Source organism: Lissotriton helveticus, chromosome 9, assembly GCF_964261635.1.
Source record: "Lissotriton helveticus chromosome 9, aLisHel1.1, whole genome shotgun sequence".
Classification (NCBI taxonomy): domain Eukaryota; kingdom Metazoa; phylum Chordata; class Amphibia; order Caudata; family Salamandridae; genus Lissotriton; species Lissotriton helveticus.
In genome coordinates, this window is record NC_136070.1 from 623,555,256 (window position 1) to 623,570,621 (window position 15,366).

Consider the following 15,366-nt stretch of genomic DNA (forward strand, 5'->3'; position numbering starts at 1 on the left):
TAAACTTTACGCCCATTGGTTACCCTTATGCTCTAGCTAGCGCTCCTATATGGACCAAACGTCATGCCTGTGCTTAATTAAATCAAAGTTTAATCTGTGTGACTGAGGTTTACACCATAGGAAAGACAATTGTCATGGAATGCCAATTAGTCTGAGGTCCATAGACAAAATATTGCCTGCGTACATAATCAACAATATAGACAAACCGGCTAAAGGAGGGGCCAGGGACTAGTTTGGACAAGCTCGCAGATAAGTCAGCTGGTTATAAATGTAATTGCAGTGCAGTGGGTATGAACTCTCGTTTAAGCTCATTGCCAACTGGGAACCTGCCTGTTTACTAATTTGTGGGCCATGTTAGTATTCTTACCCTACAGTTTTTGTGTACCACAATAAGACTTTTTAATAGAATGCTTTAGGTAGAACTTAAACTGGGGTGGAGGGATGTATGGGCACGTATTTTCACCCCCATATCGATGTCAGAAACTGGATTTCAGTCACATCATGGGTAGTATGAAATTTCTGTTTTCTTAGGGTGGCAGCCTGGCAAACTCGGAATTATATTATAATAAGAACTCTCAGATTCTTGTGTTTGTATTGCAAATGCTCCCTTCCCGTGTTCATTTTAGATTTCCATGTTTACAATGAATATGTCTAGGCAGGTTTTTTAGATTTCTAAATCAGGCCTATTTAAACACTGGATTCAACTTTACAATTATGCCAAAAGGCGTGTTGCTGCTTCTTTAATTCCGAAATGTGTCTGTCTAAGGTTAAAGGCATAGATTGCCAAAATGGTGAAGATTTTAGTAATGAAACACATTTTGCCGGTAAACATCCCTTACAACAAAACTTTTTCCACGCAGTACCTTAAGAACGCAGGAATTACAACGCAAGTCGTTACAACGACTTGCGTTGGGGGGAGCTGTAGGATAGGGAGTAGTTTAATTTACTATCCAAAACCTTCCCTACTATCCACGGGGACTGGAGTTGGAAGAGTAAATTAAACTATTCACTATCCCCGTGTTCATTTTAGATTTCCATGTTTACAATGAATATGTCTAGGCAGGTTTTTTAGATTTCTAAATCAGGTCTATTTAAACACTGTATTCAACTTTACAATTACGCCAAAAGGCGTGTTGCTGCTTCTTTAATTCCGAAATGTGTCTGTCTAAGGTTAAAGGCATAGATTGTAATGACTTGCGTTGTAAAACCTGCGTTGTAAAGGCATGCGTGGAAAACGCATGAGTTGTAACGACATACATCTCATTTTGCCAACAAGGAGAATGAGACTCCTAAAAGAAAATCAATAGGCCAATACATTGTATTCATCTTTGGCTATTATTTGTGCAGACCTCATGTCCAAGTCCCAAAATAATAATACTAATAATAATGTTAATTCTACTAATTGGCTTCAATACAAAATCTACATTTTATTGAAGACATGGATACCAGTTGAAAAGTTCACAAATTCCTCTATAGGATCAGGTGTGGGCACACATTCTCCCAGACAAAAAACAGAACCTGCCCTTGCAGGCTGATGTGTGTTTTTTCTCACCCTGGGAGCCTAACACCCTTAAAGGACATCAAGATCATTCTTTGAAATCTTCCTTATGCACCATGAGCACATGAAATGTCTTAGAGCAGTATATGACAGTGACTCAAGTGCACCAGGTCATGGTGATTGCCTTCCGGGTCAACCAGAATGGTGGGAAACAGTGAGGAAGTTGTAGAGCTTCCAACACAAACTCCAGAGAAGACTGGACCAACATCTGACTTAATAACAAGGGTGGTACTTTACTTGTCAAGCAATTATGATGCCTAACTTAGGATCTGAATAGTAGGACAAAGAACAGTTTCAACATGATTATGAAATTTAAAAAGATACAATAACAGAAGTAGGCATCAACAAGTCCAAGCTCAGAAGGGACCATGGAGCCAATGACTGCCAAACAAATGGACCTCATAAAGGTAGTTTCAATTCAATTCAACATCTTTATTCGGATATTAAAACAAACAGCCATAAAAGCACACCCTGTATAATACAATAAAAGTTTTGTGCATATTTTAAATATCAACATTAAGGACATTTGTTTCTAAAATATAACATAATGCTTTTCCTTCCGTTAATCGATTTTAGAAGAAACAGGGCAGTATTATAACACGTCAATTGTCCTCTAGCGTTCCAAGAAATGTCATTGCCATTTTATGAGACCTAATTCCATGATTAACAAACAGGGGCTTCAGACAAAAACCTCTAAAATTAAAATAAAATGTACAGAATAATAAAAAGTGCAGCGTGCTTTGTTTACTCCTATTATCGCACGGGCAAGGTATCGTGTTGGGGGGACGTGTCTTCATTTTTGGTAAAGCAACACAGTAGTGTACAATACCACATCTCAGCCTCAGTAAAACAAATCGGTGCTGTGCATGGGTCACATGCAACAGATAACTATTAACTCCCTCTTCTAGCATAAAAGATTTATATAAAACCACAGTCAGTTACTCAGATCCGATTTTGCTCTGAGATTCTGTCTTGATGACAGAAAAGAATCCTTGGTCTCTTTCTTTGTAATGGTTAGCATTTTTCTAGGGTCCAGCCGTACGGACATTTTAAACAAATTCCCCAATGTGGTATTATTATAAAACAACCAAGGGATTTTCAGGGCATCATCCAAATTTAGCAATTTAAGATAATAGATCTGGTAAAAGTGGTCTCCTCACGTCTCCAGATTGATGCCCATAGTAACAATGGCCCTACCATCAAGGTGTCCCTCAAAAATTACAACCCCACCTTGTGATGTACGATGGTATTCGATACTGATGACGGTAAGGACAACAACCATTTTAAGAAGCGATTTTCTTCTGTTTGCAGTGCAACACAGTTTGTGTTGCCCCAAAACCCTGCCCCATATGTGGCAGTACTTACTCCTTTAGCTTTATAAATACCTTAATGGGTCGGTTACCCAATTTGGCCGCAAATTAAAAAATCCCTTGGTTGCCCTGCTCATTTTGTCTCTTGTATTTGTGATATGTTGGGAACATGTACTATTACCTGAGAATAGTATGCCAAGATAAGAGAAAGAATGTACTGTACATATTGGGGAACCATCTATAAAAAGGGTTTTACAGGATTTCTTTTTGGGCCCACACACCATGGTAAATGTTTTTGGTTTGTTAATTACCATTCTCTGTTGTTTCATAAAACCTGAAAAACCATCCATGAGTCTTTGGAGGCCTACTGGGGTTCGTGCCAGTAGAACAGCGTTGTCCGCATATAGTAATACAGGTATCGGGGGACCAGCCACCCTTGGTGCGTCAGCCTGTATTTTTTGTAAATAAGTATCGACCTCATTAATAAAAAGGGAGAATAAAATTGGAGCTAACACACATCCTTGTCATATACCCTGTCCCACTTTAAATTTAGGAGTACATTCAGCCTGAGGGCCAAAACTGACCAAACTAGTTCGTTTTTCATACAGACGGAAAAAAAACCTGATGATCTCCCGAGGGGCTCCCAGGTCGTTCAGAGTTTGCCAAAGTAAATTATGGTCAACTAAATCAAAGGACAGTATTCAAATTGGCAAAACATAAATATAGGGTACCCATCTTTGCCCTGGTGTATTTGCTGATGAGTAGCTACAAGTTAAGACATTGTTCACCTGTCCCCAGGCGTTTCTTGAGCCCATACTGCACAGGGGTAAAACCCATTCCTCCAACCTTTTAAGTAAAACCAGACTCATAACTTTTAAGGCGGTATCTAGGAGGGAAATCGGACAGTAATTTTTAGGGTCGGTTTTGTCCCCCTTTTTATAGATCAGGACGATGATAGACTCGCCCCATGTTTGTGGTGTTATTTCCATTGCAGCTTAATTAAACACTCTTGTTAAAATAGGTCCCCATAATTCTGGTTTGGATTTATAATTGTCAACTGGGACTCCATTGGGACCTGGTGCCCACCTCCCAGCACTCTCCTAAATTGGAGGACTTCTTTACATATAATGTCTAAGGGGAAGGGCCTCTCTTCGTTGGGTTCCTGGTCTAATCCCCCCACCATCTCCTTGCTGTTATTAAAAATTCTGGGGAAGTGTGCCACCCATTTATCAGCCAGAATAAATGATTCAAACTCTGGTACATCATCATGCTTAAAAAAAGGGTTTGTTGTTCCTGGTTTCTGTGGAAGTAATCAGGTTTTCCCACGCTTCCTCTTGTAATACCATTTTCTGGGCAACTAGAGCTGTTTTATATTTTTGTTGTCGGGATATAATCACCAGCGCGTCTTGCTGTGTTTTGGACAGTGCGTATCTGAGCACCTGAAGTGCATTGGTGCAAGTAATATCCAACCACCCCTTTTTATTTTTATGTATTTTATCAGTCTGCCTAGGCAAAAGTGTTTTAATTGATGTAATACAATTACAATTTCTAATTAATATGGTTGGGGACATCTCATCTTGAAGGCAATAGGCCATTTCGCACTGATTATGTGTTATTATTTGCTTAAATGTCCTACTTGGATCAACGCCCGTCCACTTTTTCTAATTACATTTTTCCTAGAAGGGGTAATATGGTCAGCTAGAGTAAATACTTCACTCTTGGGGCCCCAAAAAAACAGAGATAGGGCCAGTAAATTGTGATCGCTCAGAATGAAGGGAACAACAATAGAGTTGCCAAACCTTAACATATCCACGGCAGACACTAATATGTGGTCAATAGCCAAATACATATTTCTCCCTATAAAGGTTGGGAATATGACCCCGTTTTGACCACAACCTCCTCTAAGTAAGAGGAGATTATATTTAGATATCATCTGATTTAAGGCTGCCCCATACTCATTGTGGAAAAAGTGGTCAGTTCCGTCCCCGTCACCAAGGGGGCCTACATGCTTGAAGGTTGGGCATACAGTATGCCTGTATATTAAAATCTCCTGCCTACAATAGGACATAATCTGTACTAATTAGATCTAGGAAGGTTTCTATTTGCCGATCAAGGGTTGTTACCACATTGATACGACTCGAGTCAAAAATGTTATCATAAAAATTTACAAGGATGAGAGATTTTCCTTCCTTTTTGCTTACTCATAGGATCTAGGCATGAGGTACCACTGATACTGCTTTTTTAACCCTTACAGAAACTTTGTTAGAGAGGCGGATCTGTATGCCCCCATTTGCTCGACCTGATTGTGAGCCGGTTGCTGGGAGGAAATGGGAAGAGAATCCATCAATATGTACAGGGTTTATGCACCATGTTTCCTGAAAACATATAATATCATAACGGGAAATGAAATTCGCCCAGTCAATATTCTCAACCTTATTCGTCAGCCCATTTACATTCCAGGTTGCGAAAACAAACCCTTCCCCATGGTGTTTTCAAATATGCCTGGTATATGTTGTTCTAATTCTAAAGTGGTCTTCGTCTAGTTCCTCACATGCCTCCCCTACATCAGTCACCATAGTTTCAACCTGCCCACCCATACAAGAGATCTTTGTTATATGTGGGCCATCCCAGGGCCCTAGTTTGCTTATTGGCCTATCAGAAAGTTACGGAGTGGATTACCCTTGCTGCTCTGGATTTAGTAATGGTTTCAGTCAATCACATTGTTCCAAATCGCTGAGGGGGACAAATCTATTATGGGGGCTAACTCTCTATTTCTACCATCCATTGAGGCAGCAGATCTTGCTTCTCCCCCCCACAAGTAGTCCAGAAGAGCTCTAGGGGTGTGATGATTATTAAAATTCAGGATAACACAATCCCCATCCATTGGTTTGTTTGTCCAGCCCGCCACTCTACCCTTCTTGCCATAATAATTTGTTTTGCGAGTGGGACAACCCCAGGGACCTCTTTGGGGACCTGGCAGGACAGCCAGTGCAGAGATTTATTTAGCAATTGGATAGTACTTTCAGGCTGATCTTTCCCTAAGATCAGAACAATCGCCAAAATCAGCACAAAATGGTCTGAGGCCCGAGGGAGATGCAAAGGCTGGTGGGTTTTAATAGATGCCCCCCTAAGCAGACTATGTTTGTTTGAATGAGGGACCCTCCCCTCCTGACCGTGCAAAATTAGACAAATATTATTGCCTAGGTCGTTAGTGGCAGTGACAGATTGCAATGAGGGGGTCTCATCTCTCCGATGGGGTTGAGTTTGGTGTACAGGATGTGTCACTTATACTTGCGGCTCAAGTTGGGCAATTGACAACAAACTACTCATAATCAGGGGTTTATTTGTATTCCCCTCTTTTGTATTGGGGATCTCAATCCCTCCATCACCCCCCTGGGTAGGTTGACTCCCCTGTATTGTACCACTACAGCGGAGGCCCAATATGCTGATGCTGGGGCCCCATATGTTTGATGTATATCGTTTTAGATTCCAAATGGATTGGGTCCACTTATCCCTCAAATCTACTAGAAGATCCGCTCTGTGATTTATCGTTTTTTTATAAATAAGAGAAGTGGTGCTATCGGGCAGATGTCCATCTAATATGCCTTCCTCTAAGGGGGATGCCTCTGGTATCTCCTCCCCCTCGGGGAAGACCAATATCATTGCATGACTTACCTGCGCATAACGAAAGTACTCCGTCCCACTCAGCTCGTATTCAGTTTATAATTCAGCAAATGACTTAATCTTCCCTTCGCCCAGAGATCACCTACAGTAGTAATCCCTATCAGGTCCCATTTGTCAAATCCCTTCATATTCCATAGCTTACCAAACCTATCAGATCCAAAGAGTGGGGTAGCCAAAGCCAAGGGGTCCTTCCATCTAAGCGAACTAGTAACATCATGCCATATACGTACCGCCACCCTGGATGGTCCCGTCAGATTTTTCTCTACTGATTTGGTATACAGAGCTCTGCTATAACTACCACCAGGAAGTAGCCATCGATCCATGATATAACCGGGATCGGTATCGGAACCGTAGGTACCATGATTTATAGCCCCCAATTGCGACGCCCAATAATATCTCTTGATATCGGGGAGGGCGATCGCTCCATCATACCACGGAAGCGTCAGCTTGGCTAATGCTATACGCGGCCTGCCACCCCAGAGTAGTTTACGCCGCAAACCCTCCACTTCTCGAAAATAGCTAGTAGGTACCACATCTAGAGTATTTTGGAGGGTATAAAGGAAACGGGGCAGGGACATCATTTTAAAAAGGCCCGCCCGTCCTAGAATCGAGAGCGGAAGTCTCTGCCACCCAGCTACGTCACTTTTCAGCCGGGCCAGTGGAGGGAGAAGGGTTTTTTCATACCGGATCGTGGGATCCATTGAAATATAATCCCCGAGATATTTGAACCCTTCCTTTGCTATTTGAATAGGACAATTCTGAGGCAAAATGGGGGCATCCCCACATAATACATACAAATAAGATTTCGCCCAGTTTATGATCAATCCTGAATTTCTACCATTAGAGGCCAATACATCACAGAGCACAATAAGGGACTTCCTAGGAGAGGAAAGATAAAGTAAGATATCGTCAGCATATAAAGAGATCCGATCTTCAAATTGCGAAGACCAACGAATACCCCTGATCGAGGGCTCCCAACAGAGCCAGGCCACTAGAGGCTCGAGAGCCAGCGAAAACAGAAGGGTAGAAAGCGGGCAGCCCTGCCTAGTGCCGCGCCCTAAACAAAATGGCGCCGAGACACGACCGTTCACGACAACCTGCGCAAGAGGCTCAGTGTATATTAGGCGTACCCAGCTAATGAACTCCGGACCAAAACCGAATTTAGCCACAACGGCCCACAAATATGGCCATTCCACCGTGTCAAAAGCCTATCGTCGCGTCAAGCGACGCTATGATTGCCGGCTCTCGCAATGTATGCGCCCTCGCAAGAACCCCATGCAACCACCTCAGGTTCAAAGCCGTATTTCTATGCGGAATAAATCCAGATTGGTCGGGATGTACAAGCTCACCAATGACTTTAATCAATCTATTGGACAGTATTTTAGCCAGTATCTTGGGTTCCGAATTCACCAATGAGATCGGCCTGTACGAAGCGCAGCTAGCTCTGGGCTTCCCCTCCTTATGTATCACCACTATCGATGCCAGTCTCTGATCCTGGTGGAGCACACCACACTCTTGGGACTCCAAAAACATATCTCTCAAATAGGGGGCGATCTTATCGGGTCGAAGCTTGTATAGTTCAATAGGTAGACCATTGGGACCCATTGCTTTTCCGGAATTCAAGGAGCGCACTGCCAAGGCTACCTCATCAGCGGTAAGCTTACCGTCCATGAGGTCATGATCTTCCGTAGACAGACACGGAAGCTTAATATCCCTCAATAATAGACATGAATCTTCCTCCGGTCTATCTGAGACGGAAGTGTAAATAATACGAAAGTATTCAGCGAAACGATCCACTATCCCCTGTGGGTCAGTTATACAAGTCCCGTCCTTCGTCTCAATCTCTGGAACCACCCGATCTGCTCTATCCCTCCTATCTAACCAGGCAATCAATTTACTAGCCTTGTCCCTCACATCATACAGACGCCCCTGCTGCTCTCGACTTAGGGCTCTAGCACTGTCAGTGACCAATGTCCTATACTCAAGCTGCTTAAATTGTAAAACATGCAATCTGGCACGGGTCACCTCCTGTTCCAATTCCATTTCTATGTTAGCTATTTCCGACTCAATTCTCACTATGTCCTCCTCTTTCTGTTTTTTGACACCTGCGATCAGGGATAAAGCCTGACCCCTGACCACAGTCTTAAAAGCCTCCCACAACGAAATCGACGAGGAAACCGATCCCTCATTATCTTGAAAATAATGCTCCAACGCTTGCAACAAATCCTTGCGAATTTTAGGATTACGCAGATACCAGGGATTAATGGGGGCGACTCTACCACTTGAGCCAGAAGCAAAATCAAACCTAAGCCATAGCGGCAAGTGATCCGAAATACCTCTGGCCAGATGGTGTACTTCAACAATATACGAAGCCCGGGCCGCAGGCACCAGGCCATAGTCAATCCGAGAGAGACTACCATGAGCACCAGAGAGGAAGGTATACTGCCGCTGACTAGGATGAAATAATCTCCAGCTATCAACCAAGCCCAGTGCCTCCATAAAGTCCGGCAGCCATCTTTGAGCCCGCCTCACGTCCCGTGACGGATACCTGTCCAAGGTGCCAGAGACTACAGCATTGAAATCTCCACCCAAGATCAACAGTCCATTAGGAATATCCAACACAATCTTCCCCAACTCAAAAAAAGTCATACTCTGCAGACCCGGAGGGACATAAATCAAAACCAGGGAGAGAGTGGGCCCCTCCCAACGTCCCGAGACGGCTGTATATCATCCCCTCTCATCTGCAGCGACCGAGTCAACCACAAACGGGCGAGAATTCTTGAGAAGGATCCCAATACCCCGGGACCCAGAAGTAAAACCCACGTGCATCACCAGCCAATAACCTTTCCTATTCATCGCCTTACATACATTTCCAACCAAGTGAGTTTCCTGAAGTAGGACTACATCCGGGGAATGTCTTTTAAGGAATTGTATAACCACACTGCGCTTGATTTTATCCCCCAAACCATTAACGTTCTAACTCCATACCCTCAACCTCCTTTTAAGGTTCCTAGGGACTGGGAGACCTTGATTAGGGAGAACCATGGTACTATCAAAACGGGTGAGAAATGACCAAGGTGTTGTTTGTTTTAAATGACAGGGAAAGGTCTCTTTTGGAAGTTTCACATGTCACTGAGTAGTTAAAAAGCTTGTTGAATTTCGGTGGATTCTTCTGATAGGATTTAGGGTGGTGGTATTTTGGTACACAAATTGTAAAATGCTTCTAGTCTGGCTGGTAAATTTGAAAATTAAGGCTGTTAGGTAAACTAGCTTGGTAGAATGAATGGTCAGATTACATTCTGTTCTTTGTGCTGATAATTTAATGAGAAGTATGGGAAACTTAGGAGGTGTACCAGGAAGATTCTACCTTGTGGATTCCCCATCTTGTTTGTACATGGAATCACTGAGCCTAGGCTATTGCCTAGGCTGTTTCAGCTTTGTCCACAGTTGTAGAGGGGCAAAAGGTTAGCATGTAATCCCTGACAAAATTATAATTAATTAAAACATTATGTTGTTTTGATAGGTCCAACTGTTTGAGACTTACGAGGATAGGGTCTTTGAGTGCTGATGGGAGATGTTTTCATAGGATGAGCACAAGACAAGATAGTTTGTGTTACAGTGGGGCCTTGGGAGATAATTCTACTGTATATTGCCACTACCCAAGTGATCGTCCTATCACAGGCCTTTTTTTGAAACACATAAATAAATAAATAAATAATTACATTTTAGATGTAAAATTAGAAAGTATTTCCCACATTTAACATTATCGTCACATCCATCAATGATGTTTATACAAAGGAGGTGGAATACATGCCAAAGAACCCACAGGTTTTCAGGGGCAATGGAATGTTTGAGAAGTCAAGATAAAAGGAAAACTGCAGTCAATAATTGCTAGCTTATACCTGAAGTCTGAATAAATTACCATTGCAAGAATGTCACACAAATGCACTCAGAACACCCCCTAGCCCTTCAACCCTTCTGGTCTTTTTTACCCTGTCCTCTTTTACTGCTTTTTTTGCTCCTTTTACATTATTGGTATTGAAATCAGATTCTCTCACATCAGGATAGAAAGTGAGATGGTATGTGTTAATACAAATTTGATTCTGAATAAACATCAACACAAAAATCCAGCTCACTCTGGAGAAAGACTGCAGCCCTGCATCATTATGATTGATGAGACTAGTACTTCTCTCTAAAGGATGGAAGCCTCTAGTCATGATTCAATCTGCCAACACATGTTAACATTTAATATTTGCTATGCCTTTAACGTTTGTAAAACATTTCCTTGATGTTTAAATAATTCTTCAGATGTTCACCTTAAGGAGGTATCTTGTTAGTGAAAACAGAGCATTTTAGTTCTGATTGGAAATGTGCATGAGAGCTCCCCTTCAACCTGTGAAACAAATTGCCAAGTTTATCCGTGGAAAACAGAAAGAGCCTGCCCTAACAATGGCTGCACAAAGTCCATTGTGAAAAATCCAAAGTAATACTATGCAAATGACTTGTTCCTGTTTGCAGACTTAGGGGCTTATAGTTTGGTGGATGGGTTATACAGCACACATGTGATGCATATCCCACCCTCATTAATAAAAGTGCTTTGTATCCTAATGCACTTTTAATCAGGAGGTCTGGATATCCATCATGTTTATGATCACTAAACTCTAAATGACTCCCTTAATCTTAATAATAAATATACATTTTGCACAAATAAGAAATGCGTACACAAATCAATAAGCAATGTGTACATCAAATGGGTAACATGTTCAGAATTGTGTTTTTTAATGTGATATACAGTATCCACTCTGTAATAGTGCATGATTTCCATACCTCAAAATAGAGAGTTTGATGCTCATGCAGGGATAATATTTTACCCTAATTTAAAGTCCCAAGGAATAATCAAATTTCTATAGCTCTCAATCAATGTCTCAAAGAAGTAATGCTTCGCCCACACTAAGGCCCTCATTGCAATGGTGGTCAGATGCTTGCGGGCAGGTGTCCATCCAACAATGAGTCAGTGGTCCCACCTGCCCTATTTTGATCGGACCGCCGTTCAGGCAGTCGTAAAGTGCCTTTTACTACTGTGGCTTGTGTTGTGGGCCAGTAAAAGGGCCGCAGCACAAGCTGCAGTAGGAAAAGGTATTTTGTGCACATCCATGCACCACATGCCAAGCACCATGTGATGCTTTGCACAAGGTGCATGGATGTATGGGAGCCATATTTGTACCCAAAGGGCAACTTAGCAGTAGCCCACGAGGGACCTGCTTGGGGCTCCCAAAGTCCCTTTCTGGCTGCCTTTTCATGGTGGTGGGACCATCATGAAAAGGCAGTCGGAAACAGACATCCTAATCTCTACTGCAGTGCCTGCGCAGGCACCGACTCCATTGTAGGGATAGGAGTCCGACTGCCACCGGGGCGGGATCCTTCATCCGGTCGGGTACAGCGGTCTTCCCCCTACAGCAATGGTCCTACCGCCAGTATCATAATTCTGCAGTCGTATCAAAGGGCTGTCAACCGATTGGACTGCCAGAGACAGGCTGTCGGTGGCGGTCCAACCGGCATCTAAATGAGGCTCTATGCTGCAAGCTTCATCATAAAGGTGCTCCCGTGCCAGTATCTACTTTTGCAAGGAAGGTTTTTCGCATAGTACTTTTTCAGCAGATCATGAGTGTGTTTTGTATTATATAAAGGAGGAGAGTTGCTTCATAGGACATCTTTCTGTCCTAGTCTATTGTGTTTTTAAATTACATGGATTTCTTGAGGACCTTAAAATACCCTTCTGTCTAACTAGTTCCAACTTGCTCCACCTTACTTTAGTGGGTAAAATATTCAGAGTATAACTTGTACTTTATTCGTGCTCATGTTTATTCAGAAGACACAGTCCTAAACATATAATTTGTAGGTTTGCTATGGCTGGTAGTGAGAGGCACACATTTCCCTGTCATCATGTCTAGACAGTGAGAAGACTTAATGTTCATGACCTCTTTGCACCTAATTCAATAGTGCTTTGTTTCTGTTCATGAATATTGTAATTGAATCTTGTCTTTTCTTCCAGGAAAGCGCATTTGCCTCGGAGAGGGACTTGCCCGCATGGAGCTCTTCTTGTTTTTTACCACCATACTGCAGCACTTCACTTTAAAAGCGGTTGGAAATCCAGATAATATCAACCTCACCCCAGAGATGAGTGGATTTTCAAATATCCCTCACCCGTATCAACTCCACCTCATTCCTCGATTGGGATGAACCACTGGCCTATTGTTAATTTAAAAGTCTCATTTAATAAAATAACAATCTGTGTTTATTTTTTTTAAGGAGGACACACATAATTTGGAATTAGAAGTTTGTGTAAACTGTGTGGTTTAAAACTGTAAGTATGGGATATACTAAGGACCTGATTTAGATCTCGGCAGATAGGTTACTCCGTCACAATGGTGACAGATATCCTGTCTGCTGAAATATAAATCCCATTGGATACAATGGAATTTAAATTTCAGTGGACGGGTTACCCGTCACTGTTGTGATGGAGTAACCAATTCACAGAGATCTAAATCAGGCCCTATGGGTACACTAATGAGTAAATCTTGTGGGCAGTCTAATGAGTTCCTATCAATTAACCCAAGAGCTGGACAAATGCAAATAGGTAGAGAAGTTAATCATTTATGGAGGGAGTCACATGTATTGAGTCACCTAAATGCCATGTGAAATCAAAGTGGCATCAACCCCCCTTTGAGCCATGATCATAATCCAGAGTTCAACCATAATTTCATTTGTGACCCACTGTAAAGAGTGGACGTTAGAGAAAGTAAGGTTGGCTGTATGAGCACTGTTTCCTTTCTCCTTCTATTGCCTTCATGATTCCTGAGACCAGAGATAGTACAGGGATGATCAAAAGTCCTTCCAGGCAATGGCTAATTGACCCTAATTAATTGAGTCTTGCATACACTGAGAAGAGTTGTGTTACCCATTTTCCCCAATATACCTTGTATATGTCTTACTAGTGCATAGTTTTGCTCCAGGTCCGTTTCTAAGACAAGGCCAAGAAAAGTAGGTGTGAGAGAAGCTAACAGCAAGCGGGGGAAGGAGATGGTTACTGGAAGCAGGTTATGTGGCGCATTGTCAGAAGAGGTGTGTGGAAAAGATGCCACTTTGCATATGGTAGTAAAACCCTTTGCATCAGTCTAGGATGTGCCTTCTCCCTTATCTTTACTTTTATACAGGAAGATTCATAAACCACAATGTAAGAGGTCAGGTGTAGTTATACAGGCTGCAGGCCTGCACCTGGAAAGCGGTTAGTTCGATCAGGATAAAGACAAAGGGCCTGATACACAGAATTAACTTAAGACAAAATCCTAAACTTATTACCATTTTGGTATTCACAGAAGGCCCTTACTCATTTTGGTATTCACAGAAGGCACTTACTTATTTCGGTATTCACAGAAGTAATGTAGGAGTCCTAAAGTTAGGAGTCCTAACTTTACTACTCCTAAACTCAGAAAAATCCTAACCTTAAGACTTTTGGTATTCACAGTAGGCCTTTAGGAGTCCTAAAGTTAGAACTCCTAACTTTGGGACTCCTAAATGCCTTCTGTGAATACTGAAAGTCTAAAAGTTAGGATTTTCTCAGTTTAGGAGTAGTAAAGTTAGGACTCCTAACTTTAGGACTCCTAAATGCCTTCTGTGAATACTGAAAGTCTTAAAGTTAGGATTTTTCTCAGTTTAGGAGTAGTAAAGTTAGGACTCCTAACTTTAGGACTCCTAAATGCCTTCTGTGAATACCGAAAGTCTTAAAGTTAGGCTTTTTCTCAGTTTAGGAGTAGTATAGTTAGGAGTCCTAAGTTTAGGACTCCAAAATGACTTCTGTGAATACTGAAATGAGTAATTGCCTTCTTTGAATACCAAAATGGTGGTAAGTTTAGGATTTTGTCTGAAGTTAGTTCTGTGAATCGGGCCCAAAATGCTTAAAGAATCATAAAGTTGAATTGTTGATTGTGATTTGGGATGAATTGTGGGAACTTGATTATACTACACCACTTAAGCACCTGAACACCCATACTGTTGGCACCTTGGACAACACTTGCTGCGAACCAGTGCCAACTTGATCACATTCCAAAGAACAAGATTCACATTACTTGAATTTTAGCACAAAAAGAGCTTCTCTGATTCTGGAGAAAACTATGAATGATTTATGTTAAATTAAAATGTAGGGTTTGGGGGATTTTATTTCAAATTTCAGTGATGTAACAAGTACTGATGAGATTCGATGAGTTTCTCAATGAATGGAATTTTTGCATAATAATTCATGTCCATCAAATAATGTTGTGGGCTTCTAAAGAAATATTAAAACAGCTGTTTTGGGTTCTAATGCAGGTAGAAAAGAGTACTATTCAATGTTAAATTATAATTTCTTAATAAAAGACCCTCAATATAAAAAAGGTATGCATTTTTATAATCATTAGATTGTTTGTTTTCTAAGAAGTTTGAAACTCTTAAAATGTTTACTTCTATGTGAATTGACAGAATGTTTAAAACATGGAGACCCATTTCACAAATCAAAAAACTAGACACGAGTTTCTTAAGAATGGAACATCTAAAAAAATTATCTTATGAAAATGTATATATAATGCATGTTTTTATCTGTAACTCCACGGAAATACAATGCAAAAAAAAATACCATATAAACAGGACAAAGCAAAGATTGCATCAATACCACACATGATATGTGGCTTGTCCAATAGGCAATTTTCAGTCAGTGACTTGGCGCCACACTCAAGCACACTGAACAAGCCACCTCGCCATTCTAAGAATACACGTTAATTA

General features: G+C 41.5%; 1 protein-coding gene across 1 annotated transcript in view; it reads left to right on the forward strand.

Moving 5' to 3' along the window:
• LOC144781700 (cytochrome P450 2G1-like) overlaps positions 1 to 14,981 on the forward strand; it is a 322,006-nt gene extending 307,025 nt beyond the window's left edge. Inside the window, exon 9 of the mRNA XM_078660675.1 lies at positions 12,605 to 14,981. Within this exon, the coding sequence (XP_078516801.1) occupies positions 12,605 to 12,792 (188 nt within the window). The 3' untranslated portion in view covers positions 12,793 to 14,981. The remainder of the gene's footprint in view (positions 1 to 12,604) is intronic.
• The last annotated feature ends 385 nt before the right edge of the window (positions 14,982 to 15,366 follow it).